This window comes from Primulina huaijiensis, chromosome 2 (genome assembly GCF_012295235.1).
Source record: "Primulina huaijiensis isolate GDHJ02 chromosome 2, ASM1229523v2, whole genome shotgun sequence".
In the NCBI taxonomy this organism is placed as follows: Eukaryota; Viridiplantae; Streptophyta; class Magnoliopsida; order Lamiales; family Gesneriaceae; genus Primulina; species Primulina huaijiensis.
In genome coordinates, this window is record NC_133307.1 from 27,161,625 (window position 1) to 27,175,791 (window position 14,167).

At 36.6% G+C, this 14,167-nt stretch overlaps 4 protein-coding genes across 7 annotated transcripts; 2 read left to right on the plus strand and 2 right to left on the minus strand.

Annotated features, from left to right (window-relative positions):
- Positions 1–662: 662 nt before the first annotated feature.
- Positions 663–1,969, minus strand: LOC140971166 (protein OSB2, chloroplastic-like). Its single transcript, XM_073433274.1, has one exon. It carries the CDS (start codon positions 1,964–1,966, stop codon positions 674–676), a length of 1,293 nt encoding a protein of 430 aa, XP_073289375.1. The 5' UTR covers positions 1,967–1,969; the 3' UTR covers positions 663–673.
- A 1,296-nt stretch (positions 1,970–3,265) lies between these two features.
- On the plus strand, positions 3,266–6,583 carry LOC140971171 (lipid phosphate phosphatase gamma). The gene is made up of 2 exons (XM_073433282.1): positions 3,266–4,217; positions 6,295–6,583. Exon 1 carries the CDS (start codon positions 3,530–3,532, stop codon positions 4,211–4,213), a length of 684 nt encoding a protein of 227 aa, XP_073289383.1. The 5' UTR covers positions 3,266–3,529; the 3' UTR covers positions 4,214–4,217; positions 6,295–6,583.
- A 164-nt stretch (positions 6,584–6,747) lies between these two features.
- LOC140971170 (uncharacterized) lies at positions 6,748–10,462 on the minus strand. Of its 4 annotated transcripts, XM_073433277.1 has the most exons (9): positions 10,231–10,457; positions 9,510–9,911; positions 9,378–9,430; positions 8,836–8,895; positions 8,654–8,731; positions 8,316–8,445; positions 8,055–8,107; positions 7,536–7,724; positions 6,748–7,213 (listed from the first exon to the last, which is right to left on the minus strand). In XM_073433277.1, the coding sequence occupies exons 2-9, from the start codon at positions 9,814–9,816 to the stop codon at positions 7,046–7,048; spliced, it is 1,038 nt and encodes a 345-aa protein (XP_073289378.1). In that variant the 5' UTR covers positions 9,817–9,911; positions 10,231–10,457; the 3' UTR covers positions 6,748–7,045. The 4 variants fall into 4 exon arrangements, with proteins under 4 accessions (XP_073289378.1, XP_073289381.1, XP_073289379.1 ...); XM_073433280.1 differs by lacking the exon at positions 7,536–7,724 and having other exon boundaries at positions 10,231–10,462; XM_073433278.1 differs by lacking the exon at positions 8,836–8,895 and having other exon boundaries at positions 10,231–10,458.
- A 117-nt stretch (positions 10,463–10,579) lies between these two features.
- LOC140971168 (uncharacterized) lies at positions 10,580–13,673 on the plus strand. Its single transcript, XM_073433276.1, has 4 exons — positions 10,580–11,207; positions 12,343–12,773; positions 13,018–13,273; positions 13,379–13,673. Exons 1-4 carry the CDS (start codon positions 10,736–10,738, stop codon positions 13,516–13,518), a joined length of 1,299 nt encoding a protein of 432 aa, XP_073289377.1. The 5' UTR covers positions 10,580–10,735; the 3' UTR covers positions 13,519–13,673.
- The last annotated feature ends 494 nt before the right edge of the window (positions 13,674–14,167 follow it).

Consider the following 14,167-nt stretch of genomic DNA (forward strand, 5'->3'; position numbering starts at 1 on the left):
TGTGGGATTTGTGATCAAATTCAAGAATATTAAACAGAAGTAATGCAAATAATATTAAGCTTCTAAAAAAGGCGGGATACAAAATATCAGAATTAAGAATTGAATGTAGGTGAATTGAATCATATAGTTGTTAGTGATTAGAATTATTTAATTGGTCAGGCTTTGCTTGACAGAGTCATGCCTTGAAATAAAAGAAATATAATAAAAAAGAATTGCTCTCTTGCACCAAATAGTTGTTGAGATGTAAATTCATCCACCTAATTTCTTTTTTCGTTTTCTACAATAATGATTATGAGTAGAAAAAACTTGAACTCGTGTGCTATAATTTGAAGTGTAATTACATACACTTCACATCTCAAAACTTCAAATACTAATTCTTGTACTTCGTGACTAACTGTGAATACAAAAAAAAGAACACATACAGTGTATTTGAAAATACCCAAAAAAAAATTATCTTTAAAAGGAATGAAATCTTTTTTTGGGAGTTCAGACCTTTGATTGACATCTAAAGCAATCCAAAAAAAGTAGTAATCGTTGAAAAATGATTCATTAACTAACACACGTTTGACATGATTTTGAATGCTGGTATACACGAGAAATTACGATTTCTATATATGACTATGTGAGACAATACCATAAAAAGTAAAGCATATACAAGGTGGAATTTGAATCATTAATGAATTACCAATCTTTGGACATCTCTTGAAGGCAGTAAACCAGGCAACACCCAGGCCGGTGAGCTGCTTAACCATAACGCTTCACCAGTCTCTTTGTGCTTAAAATCTGGTCCTTTTGGGTTTCTCTTGTTTGCTCTATTGTCCCACCATTTATTTGGATTTTCGACCAAATTCTTCCAAGAACCGTCCAGTTTTCTCGGTCTTTTCATTTCACCAGACCTTTCACTAATAACCTTAACGTCTAATCCCAGTTTTTCAAGCCCTGGCAACACCCATTCAGGGGCGCTACTCAACCAGAGTCCCTTCTCGGTCCCTTTTTGTTTAAAATCGGGGAATTTTTCCTTAACCAATCCATTGGACTTGTGATCACGATAATCCCACCATTGCTGAGGATTTTTCACAAGATCCCTCCATAAATCAAACTGTGAATCCCAGTCCTTTCTCTTTTGAACACGTCTTACGCTCTTCCCTTTACCTTTTCCTGATTTAAACCAATCCTTATCAACTTTCACAGCATCATTTCGACCTAGAACAGTTCCTCGCTCCTCAGAATCGGTGTTCAACAAGACCCCTTTTCTCTTTTCCATGAAATTTACTTTCAATCCCTCCACAAAGTTAAGATTTTCCGCCAAAACATAAAAACTTCCGAGATACTGATTTAACATCAATCGCATAGGATCCCTACTCAACTTTCCGGACACGTAAACAGTGTCACTTTCCTTTACATGGCACGCCACAATGTGGGCCAAATCACCTTCAAACACAACAGGAACTAACAAAGATATCTTTTCGCCGCCATCTGCTGGGGAAATCACAGCGGCGGCAAAGTGTTCCCCGTTAGAAGAAGCCTCAAACTTTACAGGGGTCTGGACATGACCGATCAAATTCACCGAGTTTGCGACTTTTTCTTGGTATGGAATCTCTGTTGGTCTCGGCCAAGCCGTTAGTACTATACTGTGCTTCTTGATTCCCTGATTCAAGCTTGGTGATATTTCAGAGGATTTCTGGGCTCCGGGCTTGGTGAATTGATGGGTTTTTTGGATGTTGCTAGTGGCTTTGATGGAGTAGAAATTGATTCGTCTGAGGGTGTTAAGGATTCGAAGGAAAGCAAGGGGTTTTTTTAAAGGGGGAGAGGGGAAAATCACATGGGCCGATAATTTGGCTGTGGAATGCACATTCATGGCGGGTAGTGGAAATGCTCCAGAACAATTGGGGGTAATATATGTTTGAATTAGGGTTTCTGTAGGGTTTTGATCTGGGTACGTGACTTCTAACCAATACATTTTCATAGTCAGATCTAAGTCATGAACTGAAACCAAAACATGATTTATTTGCAGGTATTACGGGTAATTCAATTTCTATTACCATAATCATATCTACACCACGTCATATGGAAATTTATATAAGTGAAACAAAATAACTTATTATTATTTTTATTTTCAAAACTAATTAAAATATCATTTTCTCAAAAAACAATACATTTAATCCACATATAATTTTATCGTACAATTGAAAAAATTATTTTGAAATTATTTAAAAATATTTATATATTTTAAAATTATGTAAATTATTTTTTTCTTATGATTTTCGATTATTTTTTAATGCTAAAAAACTAATTTATCATAATTTGATATCATTATCTCAGTTTTCTTTTGATGAATTTTTTTTTCATTATTAACAAATGTATTTGATAAAAAAATAATATATATTTATTATATTTATAAATCATTTTCCTTGTATATCATATATAAACAATACATGAATATTAAATATTATTAATGAGAAAGAGATTTAAAAAATAATAAGTAAAAATCATAATTGTATAAAATAGAAGATATCTATATTAGTTTAAGGTATTTTGCATAAAATCCAAAAAATAAATCCACGAGAAATTGTCTCCAAGTGAACAATATTATATCATTGTAGAAAATATGTAACTTTCATCATACAACAAATTATATCAAAGCCACAGTTTATATCGAGATACTTAAATGAAAGACGTGTGAGCTCCTATTAAATCCGCGATAAGCTCTCAATGTAAGTGGTGTTCCAAGTATTTCATGTAAGGGTGAATTCCCAACTAAGTGGATAGAAGTGGCCTCAAGGATGAAGGATGGGCTTGAGGAGAGACTCGGACAATGAGAATAATGACGATATTTTGTTTGAGGAGAGTAATATTGAGAATGCAACGAAAATCTCACATTAAAAATACATATGGAAGATCGTGAGTTTATAAGATAAAATATATCTCAATTGTTTTGAGATTTTTTTGTGTAAAGTTCAAAATCAAATTCATCAAAATTTATGTATAAAGTGGACAAAAATTATATAATTATGGAGATATATAAATTTCAAATAATGCGACTATTTTTACATATTTGAATAATCTTTTAAGAAATGAAATGCCAACCCGACAATATTGGTCAGGGATTTTGCACACAAGTCGGTTAAGGACCAATAATATAAAATATTTATATGATTATCTAAATTTAAAAACTAAATTTGAGAAATGTGATACAATGTGTAGGATAGAGTCATCGACCAAGCCCATAAAAATGCCACACGCGTTAAATTTAGACAGGCACAAATCATTTCACATTTTAATTCTTTTTTATAGTGCCACGTGTATTTCCAGTTACTCCTACTTTCGTCCATCGGGCATTTTCAACTGTTCCTGTACACCCTCGGCGCACATTAGCACATGCACCATACACCGATCCTCTTCCTTTACATAATGTTCACCTGAACCAGTCCAAGCGTTCATCTGATTTTTTCTTCACCATTTTCAACCCCCGATTTTTAACCAAGAATTGACCCAAATTAAGAATTGAGTGATCGATTCGATCAAAACGATGTCGGATGCAATCCCTTCTGTAACCCTAAAGGCCGTAACCCTAACCCACGTCCGGTACCGGAGAGGCGACCAAATCGGACATTTCTTGGCCTGGATTTCTCTGGTCCCTGTCTTCATCAGCCTTGGAGGCTTCGTGTCGCACTTTATCTTTCGCCGCGAGCTGCAAGGCATGTTCTTCGCCATCGGCCTTTTGATTTCGCAATTCGTTAACGAGGTGATCAAGAAATCTGTGCAGCAAGCTAGGCCTGAAACGTGCGCGCTGCTGGAAATGTGCGATTCGCACGGCTGGCCCTCCAGCCATTCTCAGTACATGTTCTTCTTCGCCGTTTATTTAACGCTTTTGACTCGTTATAGGATCGGTATTTTGATCCGGAAGCAAATGTGGACTATGGGTATCTTGGTTTGGCCGCTGGCGGTTCTGACCATGTATTCCAGGGTTTATTTGGGGTACCATACGGTGGCGCAGGTGTTTGCCGGGGCGGCGTTGGGGGCGGTTTTGGGTGGAGGCTGGTTTTGGGTGGTCAATAATCTGCTGTGGTGCCGGTTCCCGGCGATCGAGGAGAGTGCTTTTGGGAGATTCTTTTATGTGAAGGACACTTCACATATTCCAAACGTGCTGAAATTCGAGTACGAGAATGCGAGGGCTGCAAGGAATCACGTGTCTTACAAGAGATCAGATTAAATAGGTATGTGGAAATTTGTCTTGGGACTTGTTGAGTGTTTTTGTCAGTTTTCTTGATATTTTCACTGTTATCGATGTTTTCTCATCTTTTAGCATGCGTTCTCAAATGAGCAATGTATTGGCAATAGTTAGCTGGTAAAGTTGGAGATATGATTTTTAAAATACGATCTTTTCTCAAAAATTCCCCACCTTTAACTGATGTCTCTCGCTGAATGCCATGTTATTGGAAATTGTGGTGTTTCACTATAGAAATTTGTATGAATTCATGGCACTTCATGCTTTGAAATCGAATATATGCAGTTTTGGTATTTGCGTGTTGTGCTTCATCTGCCGTGTTTTAGCAGAGGAATGAGTGATTGTAGAAATTTGTAGTAAAACTCTTAGGTTGTGATAAATGGACATTTTAGAAATCTTTCCAATCAAGATATTCGAAAGCATGGATGAGAGATTCGGATTTGAGTAAATGTAAGATTAGATAGTGATATATACAATTTTTTCCCCTGATAGGACTTATTGGGTATGATTTCAAACATGCTAAACAAGTCTAAAATTTTTTATACCAGCCTACTCATTCTTTGTCATGAAGCCTAAACGATCTTTAATTTGCCAAATAGTGATCCTACGGAAGTACTGAGTGAACATGAAAAAACTCATTAACTTTGCGTTTGATTCTTGAGCGGGTAATGTTTTATAAATAATGAAAAGACCTGAGATGCAGACACTTAGCAAATAGGCAGGGATATTTTGCAACAAACAGTTAGATGATTGTATTCTTAAAGCATGTGAAGTTCCGTTGTTTGACACAGTAAGGTTACGATCACACGTCTATGATGGAATAACGAATGCTAATTGATAGAACCTGGGTTCAATTATGTGTATGTAGCACTCGTGTATTTTATTTTATTTTTGATCGGTAAATGTAAATTTTAGTTCAAAATTGTTCAAGACATTCAAGGGATACCAGGGCTATACAGCCAAAATATACAAACTACAAACAAAAACAGTACCTAATCCAAAATAAGGCTGATCAGCGCAACCGGATAATACAAGTGACGTTGTCTGTGAACAAAAACTTCAACCCTGAAGAAGATCTCATCAATGTTGGGACGAACACCCTCAAATATCAAGCAATTCCTAGTTTTCCAAATAAAATAGATTGTGCAAGAGAAAGCCCAGTGGCTCGCCAAATTAATTGGAGAGGATCGGCTATAAGGTCGTTTAAACCACTTAAGCGCAGCACTGATAGTAGTCATTGAATAATGGATATACAGTCACTTCTTAACCGTGAACCATGCTTGAGAAGATAAAAGCACGACCAAAGTATAAATGATCCAAAGATTCCAAGTGCCCAGAGCAAAGCACACAGCTCAACTCATCGAGGAGCGGGAGCCTATCTCGAGTAAGTAGTTTCGTTTTAGCACAAAGCCACAATACGAAAGAGTGTTTGGGTAACAATTTAGATTTTAAAACCACTGAGGTCCAAGGAATACGGGTAGGGTGCTCCGAGGGTACCACACTAAAGAAAGCATAGGCGTGATTAGAAATAGACGAGGCAAATCACTTAGATAAAAGGGAAATGACAGCAGAAATAGAGTTCACTCAGCTGAACAACATCAGCTTTAATAGATGGCAACTTCATGATAAGGGGAGAATCCGAAGGCTCTCTCAATGCCAAATATCCACTCAACTTGTATTAGTTAGATGGACCATGGTTTATGGTTGTTGTTTGGTGGCGGCTAGTGGATGATGTTTGGAACTATCTCCCCATTTTAGCTTTAGCAGCCCTACTCATTTGGCCACTTGGTGCACTTACAAATTACTGAAACAATGACTGCACGAATGGACTGGAATGATTTGCAACGAAAAGATTTCAGTTTCTTAATTACTTTTCATTCGACATATTTGGATAATTCAAATCCATGAAACGAAAGATGCCAAAGACGTTAACTTTAGTTATTTTTTCAACCATAACAGTGCATTTTCGAATCCTCAACTATTTTGAAACTCATCGAATACTTCAATCCACTTGCATCAAGTAGTATTCCTTCTGCGTAGTTGATTTACACAAATTTTTTATCCAGGTTCTGGTGCATCTGAAGATTGAAGGAGACAGGAAAATTAAAAGCTGTTATCTTTGTCTTTGGATCGTGGAAACTCTCTCTTGGAAACCAAGTGGATTTCCAGCAGCTATCATTTAATGAGTTTACTATATGGATACACACTGTTATAAGGACCTTTAATGAGTATACTATATAGACACACACACTCAGAACTTGAATCTAACATTCCACACAGTTCTGTATTGTTTGTCTATTGGCATTCTGATTTGCTGTTTCTTCAACGTGAAAGCTTTCAAGGCTCTTGTTTTCATCAGGATTCTGCTTGTGATTTCAATTGAGAAATGGGTACAAAAATTGTAGTAGTAGGTGTATCTTGCATGTAATTTTTTCTCCAGAAAACAATTGATTTATTAATCAAACAAGAAAAACCAGGTAAGTTTATTAATGTTTGTCAAAAACACCGAGACAATGCCATATTTCGCAAGGAGTTACACTGCTTTAACATTGCGTCCTGACCAAATGTACAGGACATGCCAGATGAAATGGGGAGATTCAACTTCGCTGTATTTATCCCTATGCACGTGAACCTAAAATTTGAAAAGCGACTTCAAAGGACTTCCCTTTCTTGCCGCGGAATCCTCACGATTACCTCGTAAATAGATTTGGGTATGGCTTGCTTTTTTCAAGTCTCTACCTCTGTGGATGACATTCTAATGTAAGACAATGTGGGGAAGGTTCAAAGAAGTGTAGTGAGCTATATATTGCTTGACCATCAATGACAGCCATGCAAAATGCCAGAATTGTTACAGATCTTCCATTGGTAAACACGTGAGCTCAATTCACTAGGAAGACAAGCTGACCAAACACCCAAATCTGGCAAAGGCCCAGTCAGAGCTACATAGTTTTCACCAGCTTTTCTCGACATCTTCTTCCAGTTAACCTGGGATTACGTAAATGGTTAAGACTTAGATTAGCAACGATGGCTGCTAAAGAAAATGCATTACTATCAGTGTATGACAGCCACATTCTTGATCCTGATCCCTCTACAGTGTCGGTTGTTCTACAGTTACAGTTTTGGTAATCTTAGAATTTGGTTCTAGTTCAGATGAATATGTAGCCAAAACCATGTGTAATCGTAAACTCACCTTAATTTTTTTTTTAAAAAAAATTAGTTATAAGAAAATAAATTATTTAGAACATAATTTTTTTAAAAGTAAATTCTTTTTCTACATAAAAATAGAACCAAAAGGTAAGCATCCTACTTGTCCAGGAAAGGCTTTGCAACACGCCTTGATAGTAGCATTCAGTTCCCAAGAACCATCGGTGAATGAACCATCGCTACTAGATACAGAAGATCCTGCCGATTGTACTTCGTTTTGGCCAGCACCACAATTCACCATAATCCGGCCATTAGGCGCCAATTTACCATAGAGTTCCAACCAAGTTGAAGCCTACTCAAGATGGCAAAGTACATCAATTTTTCATAAACCATAAATTAAGAAGTCCAAAGCTCGTAATATTAGCAGCCATGTGTATGAACTTCGAGAAATGAAAGGTTTTCCTATCAGAATTAACAAATGAGTGTGGCCCTTAGCGGATTTTTGATTATATGGCCCTTTCTTTGTTTTCAGTTTCCAGTTTCACTAGGTTCATATTTTTCGTATAAATTTTTATTCGACAAAAACTTGTACACGCAGATGCATTATGCAGAAGATAACTTATAGATTTCAAAAACTTCTGGAGATAAGCTAGTGGATTTCATATTCTCCATTCACCAATACCTCTTCCAACTGTGGCAAAACCTTCCCATTAGCAAACAAATCGACTATGATGCCTGAAACATATTGAGCACAAATGACCAATTACTCAATTGATCAAACAGGCGAAACATAGATTCTAATAATTCTATATATTTTCCCGAGTAATCGATGCCACTCATAAACAAAACAAAATTATAATCCTTGTTTATCGAAGGACACGATTTTATTAAATAGGATAAATTAACTATTTATGCATGAAACAAGAAAGATGGATTCTTTTACCTGAGTATCCTCCAGTAATACCAACTGATGGAGAAAACACATCACCAATGTTAATTTTAAGTATCCCACCATCACTGTTGTGCTTCTCGAGATCAGAAAGACCAAGATAGTCTCTCGACATATCTATCAACTGAGGAGCAAATAAAAATATATTACAAATCAAATCATAAATACCAGTTTAATCACGATGACTTGAGGCATTTTCAATGCAAGGTAGTTGAAGACGCTGAGATAGTGGTGCTCAAATAGCAAACTATGATGTTTCATTAGAAAAATGTTAGTTCGTACTGCCATAGCATCCAAAGATTTCCAAAGAGATATAATACTAGGAATATTACAATTTCGTCAATCTCCCACCCCTCGAGTTGCAACGAAGGCCATAATTCCAACATCAAATGAGCAGCTGTTCCTCCACCCTGAAATTGAAGTAGTGATCATGAATAACTATGCTCCAAGAAAACCACAACACGGATACCAAAACGATGTTGCACAAAAGTTGGAACAGATAGAGATGGCTTACCAGGCCAAAGATGGCAACTGGACCCCTTGGAATCACGGGCGGCAAGGTAGCAAACTCATCCTATAAAAGTGGAATTAAAACCTCCCTTGTGAATATAGTAGAGCAGAGGCAAGCTTATATAGCTTTTACACAACTTGGGTTTGGAATTTGAAATCCTTTATATTGAGTCATATCAAGTATATTTCATAGCACTTTCTCTCAATTTAAGCTCTCGTGTCAGTAACTATAATTAATCCCAAATCCACAAACAATGAAGTCATTTAAAATCCATGTAGAGTTTTTTTCCAAATCAAATGCTTTAATCAAAACATAACCTAAAACGCAGCTTATCGACCTGACATGAAAGAGAATAACCCAGTCAAAAGGCATTTTCGATTACCCAAAACTAAAATATTCTTAAAAAAAATCAGGGACAACTCAAGATCAGTCTAGGATTTGACAATTACAAGAATGAAACCACGAATACATTAATTGGTGTGTTCAACATTTTGGACATATGCAACAGGGATGAACTTTCATTAGAAGATCGAGAAATCACATACCCAATACGAGCTAGTCCATTTACTTCCTTTATTAAGGATGCTGTGAATATTACCTGCAAATTAGTTCCATGCTAGCTAACTGATTATGGGATTTCATGGGGAAAAAGAAAGCACAAAAGTCCACATATATACCAGTGGTGTCGAGAAGCAAAAGCCTTGAACTAGGACTGTCAAGGATTACAATATGGTTGTACAAACTTTGAATGGCCACCAGCACTTGAAAATCTTCTTCGTCCTCCTTTTCGAATTGTTCCTGATCGGACGAATAGCTAGTGCCACACTTGCATCTCCATCTTTTACCGGGTCTTTTATAGTTAGTTTGACATCTTGTACTTGCCTGAGGCGGGTAATACAAAGATAAACAGGACGCGATAGTATATGGAGGTGAATTCCCAAATCTAGGAGCCAAATGCAGTTGGGGCGAGACGAGCGTCAACATGTCAATTGTCAAGGAAAACACGTATTTCTTGAACAATGATCTTTAATCGACCGAGAAGTCCGAACTCAAATTCCGCAAATTCAGCAGCTAAGAAACTGGCATCATCAATTTTTATGCAAGAAATTATCAGACCCCAATTGTGCATAAATGATGAATCTAATACACAAGTAGATAACACCATCCGAATAAGTTAATCAAGAACGCCAAAGCCCATGTGTAGAAGGGATGCGGTTCAAGGGCGAAGGCGAATTTATTTGGTGACACAAACATTTTAATCACAGCAGAAGGATAAAATTTACAGATGACCGTTGACCCATCAAAGAACACAAAATAAATACGCATATTTCTACATTTTTCACCCCATTTACAATCGGTTTTCCCCCAGAAGAATATGTATAGAGATAAAGTATCTACCTTTGAAACTCAAGAGTCAAGTGTCACTCTGAGTATTTAAGCAGCCTCCGCCGATTGCTGAGATTAGCTCTGTTTCACTGTAAACACACCCAAGAACTTGAACTCTATCGTATATTTCACTTCTCATACAGAAAGGAAAGATTTCAAGGCATCGTCAGATTCATCACAGCCACTGAAGAGGAATGATGGATTAATGATACTTTTCGGCTTATTATTTGGATAAGTAAACCAAATTATTTTTTTACCAAAACTCCATTTTAAAAAAAGTATTTAAAAGCGGGAAGCACGTGCCTATCACGCTCAAAGGACCAGTGCCCGATGTCACGCTGTCTCTGCGAGCCTCACCAACACTTAGCCTTTTCAAAATAAGTAAATGTCAATGATGAAGCTCCGAGAACTCCCCCTTTTTTCTCCGATGCAGACTTTTGAGCTTCCTATTTTTCACACTTAAATCCCAATCCTTGTAAGTAGTAAACTCACATGCAATTTTAGCATTCAAACCCGGATGTGGCAAGTCCTATTGGCAGCAGCTGCAGCGGCAGGATCCGGGATCCTAGCCAAGAAACTCATAAACCCCACCGATCCTGAAAACCCCGTTTCAGATTTCAATCAAAATGGGCAAGAATGCGATCAAAATGTACGTATTGAGACCCAAGATCCAATCTTTTCTTACGATGAAGCCTTTCAAGAAGACAATTTTAGTGAGACAGATAATAATTACGGTAGAATATTTAAATTTTCAAGTACGGAGAGGAGGTCTAAGGACATTACCAAGAAAATGGGAAGTGGGTTTAAAAGTCTTGAGAAAAACGCTGGAGGGAAAAAGGGGAAAAAATGTTGGCCTGTTGAAGGTGGTGAGAAAGGATTGGTGGGAGAGCAGAGAGGAAATGGGAGTGGGAAAACAATCTCAGTTTGCTTGAAGAAGAGGAGAACTGGAAAGCATGCAGCTGGAAGGTGTGAATCCTGCGTTTCTAAAGGTTTGGTTCTTTCTTATTACTAATTGTTTCACTTTGCGTATATCATGTGGTAAGAAATTATGCTGTTATTTGAGAAGCAATGGTCTAAATATGTTATGCATTTTACTAATGCTTACTCACAAAGAGTAGTTCCAACACTTTGAAAATTTTCACGGCTCAAATGGTGCAGAAAGTGTCCCCTGTGTTAAATATTTATCATACTTCTACCAGGAGGTTAAAAATGTGTTCTTTAGGTTGGAGTATAAAAGTAAATTAAATCAGATCTTATCAATTTTGTCTAATTCAGTTGTGATGTTTCTATAAGTACATCAGTAGAATATCGAACAGCGATTGAAATAGATAGTTTTAACATTAGGTTTTCAACAAGTTCATCCTTGGTGTACGGAGTGGTGCTATTTAGTCATTCTGATAATTCCCCATATGCTTTGACAAATGACAAGTACCTCAAAGCATTCAAATTCTACACAGTACGCGGTGTATTCACATTATACCCCAAGAAGAAGAAGTGCAAATTGATAATTACCATTCTCTGCTTGCCTCAACTTCATAGATGCCACTCTAGTTTTCGACCAAGCTTTGAGTTATTGGCTATTGAAAGCATCATATTAGTTTAGTTAATTTCGTCTTGGTGCTCTAGGAGAACTGGTAAAAAAGGATGTGGCACAAAAAATATCTTAACCCTGGATTTTAGTATAGAGCTTCAAGGACTGTACGCATGTCGCGAGTAGTTTTCTAGTGAGAGAGAATTGCATGTTTAAGTTTAGCTTATGAATTTCCACAAAAACGGGATAGCAGATTACCAAGTCTCTTCCCATGTTACTGCGGCGATCATGTTTCTCCAATAATAAAAATATAGTTTGTTTGAATGAGCCATTACAGCTCATTGACTGGATGTAACTATCTTCGGTTAGCATGAATTCCTTTCTTTTTGAAAATGGAACTTGAATTCATTTTACTCCATCCTAATGAAATTGTTTGATGCTATAAAAAAGAAAATATAATTTTACGTAATACATCCGGATGCGTGAGTTCCAAGCTAAAGAATTGCACACAAAAAATTATTAGTTCTGTTTCTAGTTGCAGATTTTGGTCCATGTGTACAAGTATTCTAAATGCATCTATAATTCGTTTTCAGATAATTCCTTCGGTTTGGGTGTTGGCGTTGGAATAATGTATATGATGTCTGCTGGAAAAGCGGAAATCAATAAGCTGAATTGTGCAATGGATGAAACTGCTAAAACTGTCCAAGAACTAAAAGCTGAGATTTCAAGAAGAGCTAGCTCACGTAACAGGATAGAAGCCCAGAGAAATAATAAGCATATGGAAAGAATATACAATGCCCCTTCATTCCCTAAGCCATGCACCAAGAGTAAAGATAGCATCGAATCATGTTGTCGATCTTGGACTGAGGAAGGTGAATATACAAGCAGTGTTCTTACCGAAGACCGGCAGCTTGAGGTGCTCGAAATAGATCAGCTCGAAGTAGAGCTCGAGTCTGAATTACAGAAGCTTCCATGGTGTGCGATAGAAAGTTCCGATACTGAAGCAAGAACCGGTTTTTTAGAGGTGAGTTTTTTAAGTGCTGTATCACTTACTGCCCGCTGGTTTCCCTTTTTCTATTAAGTTAGTGGTTAACAAATGAAACTCATAATGCTGTTTTATTTTGCTACTCTTACGAGATTCTTGTGAATGGGTTAAAGTTATTACTACAATCCGATGAACTTGACGTGAATCATTTTCAAATCATCTAAATCATCATTCTCCTTGAGCAAGGGGTATTTTGTTCTTCAGTCTGAGCTTTATCATGCAGGATGAAGTTTTATCAAATGAAGTTCATCAAGAAGATTGCTATAAATCAAACTCGTTCCAACATAATGGAGTATCGCCATCGGAACTAGATAAGAAGTTGTGCAATCTACTCATCGAGAGACAGGGAAGCCAGATCAAGGAATATGAGGCTGAGCTGCATCAAGCTCATTCTAAACTCCACGAGAAAGAAGCTGAGCTCCAAGCACTCAAAGATTGTGTCAAACGCCTCACTGAATTTTCGCTAGCCAGTGCCTCAGGCTAGACCACTTTTCCTTTAAACCGAGCTTCCTTCATGAAAATAAGCTAATAGATAAGAGAAACATTTTTCAATGTACCTTCTGACTCCTGATTTCATTTTTTAGATGGAGATTCGGATGTCAATGAAGAGGATGAGAAACAAGGCCATGGGGGTGAAGAGATCATGGGACTCAACACAAGAAAATCTGTGGTTGGGACGAAGCGAGCCATGGGATTCAATTCATACGCCTGTTCCACAAGATGATGTCGTTTCGTCTCCAAAAAAAACCTGATACCTCCATGCAAAATATTGTCAGGGATCAATCAATAATTTGCAGTATCCCAACCCCTAGTTGGAAATGTTAATGCTGCTTATGTATGTATAATTTGAAATTTAGACATATCCTTGCTATTATAAAGCATCCGTCCTAAAGAAAAATTAGTCTATTTTATATAGTTCATAATAATAATAATAGTTAAAAAGTATGGATTTTTTTTAAAGAAAAAAGCATGTGTAAGAATTTGTGGTGTTCGACATATATTAAAAATAATGAAATTATCAGAATAGGATGTAAAATAGTAAATTCGTGTTTTATCAGAATTAAATGTTGTGTCAGATGTTACAACATCTCGGATAACATGCAGCGGAATATTATATTTTGTAACACAAATTCACTTTAAATAAATAGATGGACAAGATTAAATATGCACAAGTATAAATACTTATGTGGTGTCTTATGGTAAAAATTAATCACTAGAAAACTAAAACAATTACAAAAACTTATCATTAGTGATTTTCATAAAAATCAATTTCCTCAACAAATTAATATGAAAATTATATTTCCCTTCAGTATGCATTTTTTTCATATATACCTATCTTTTCCTGGTCCAACATTCTCAACATAAGTTGACAA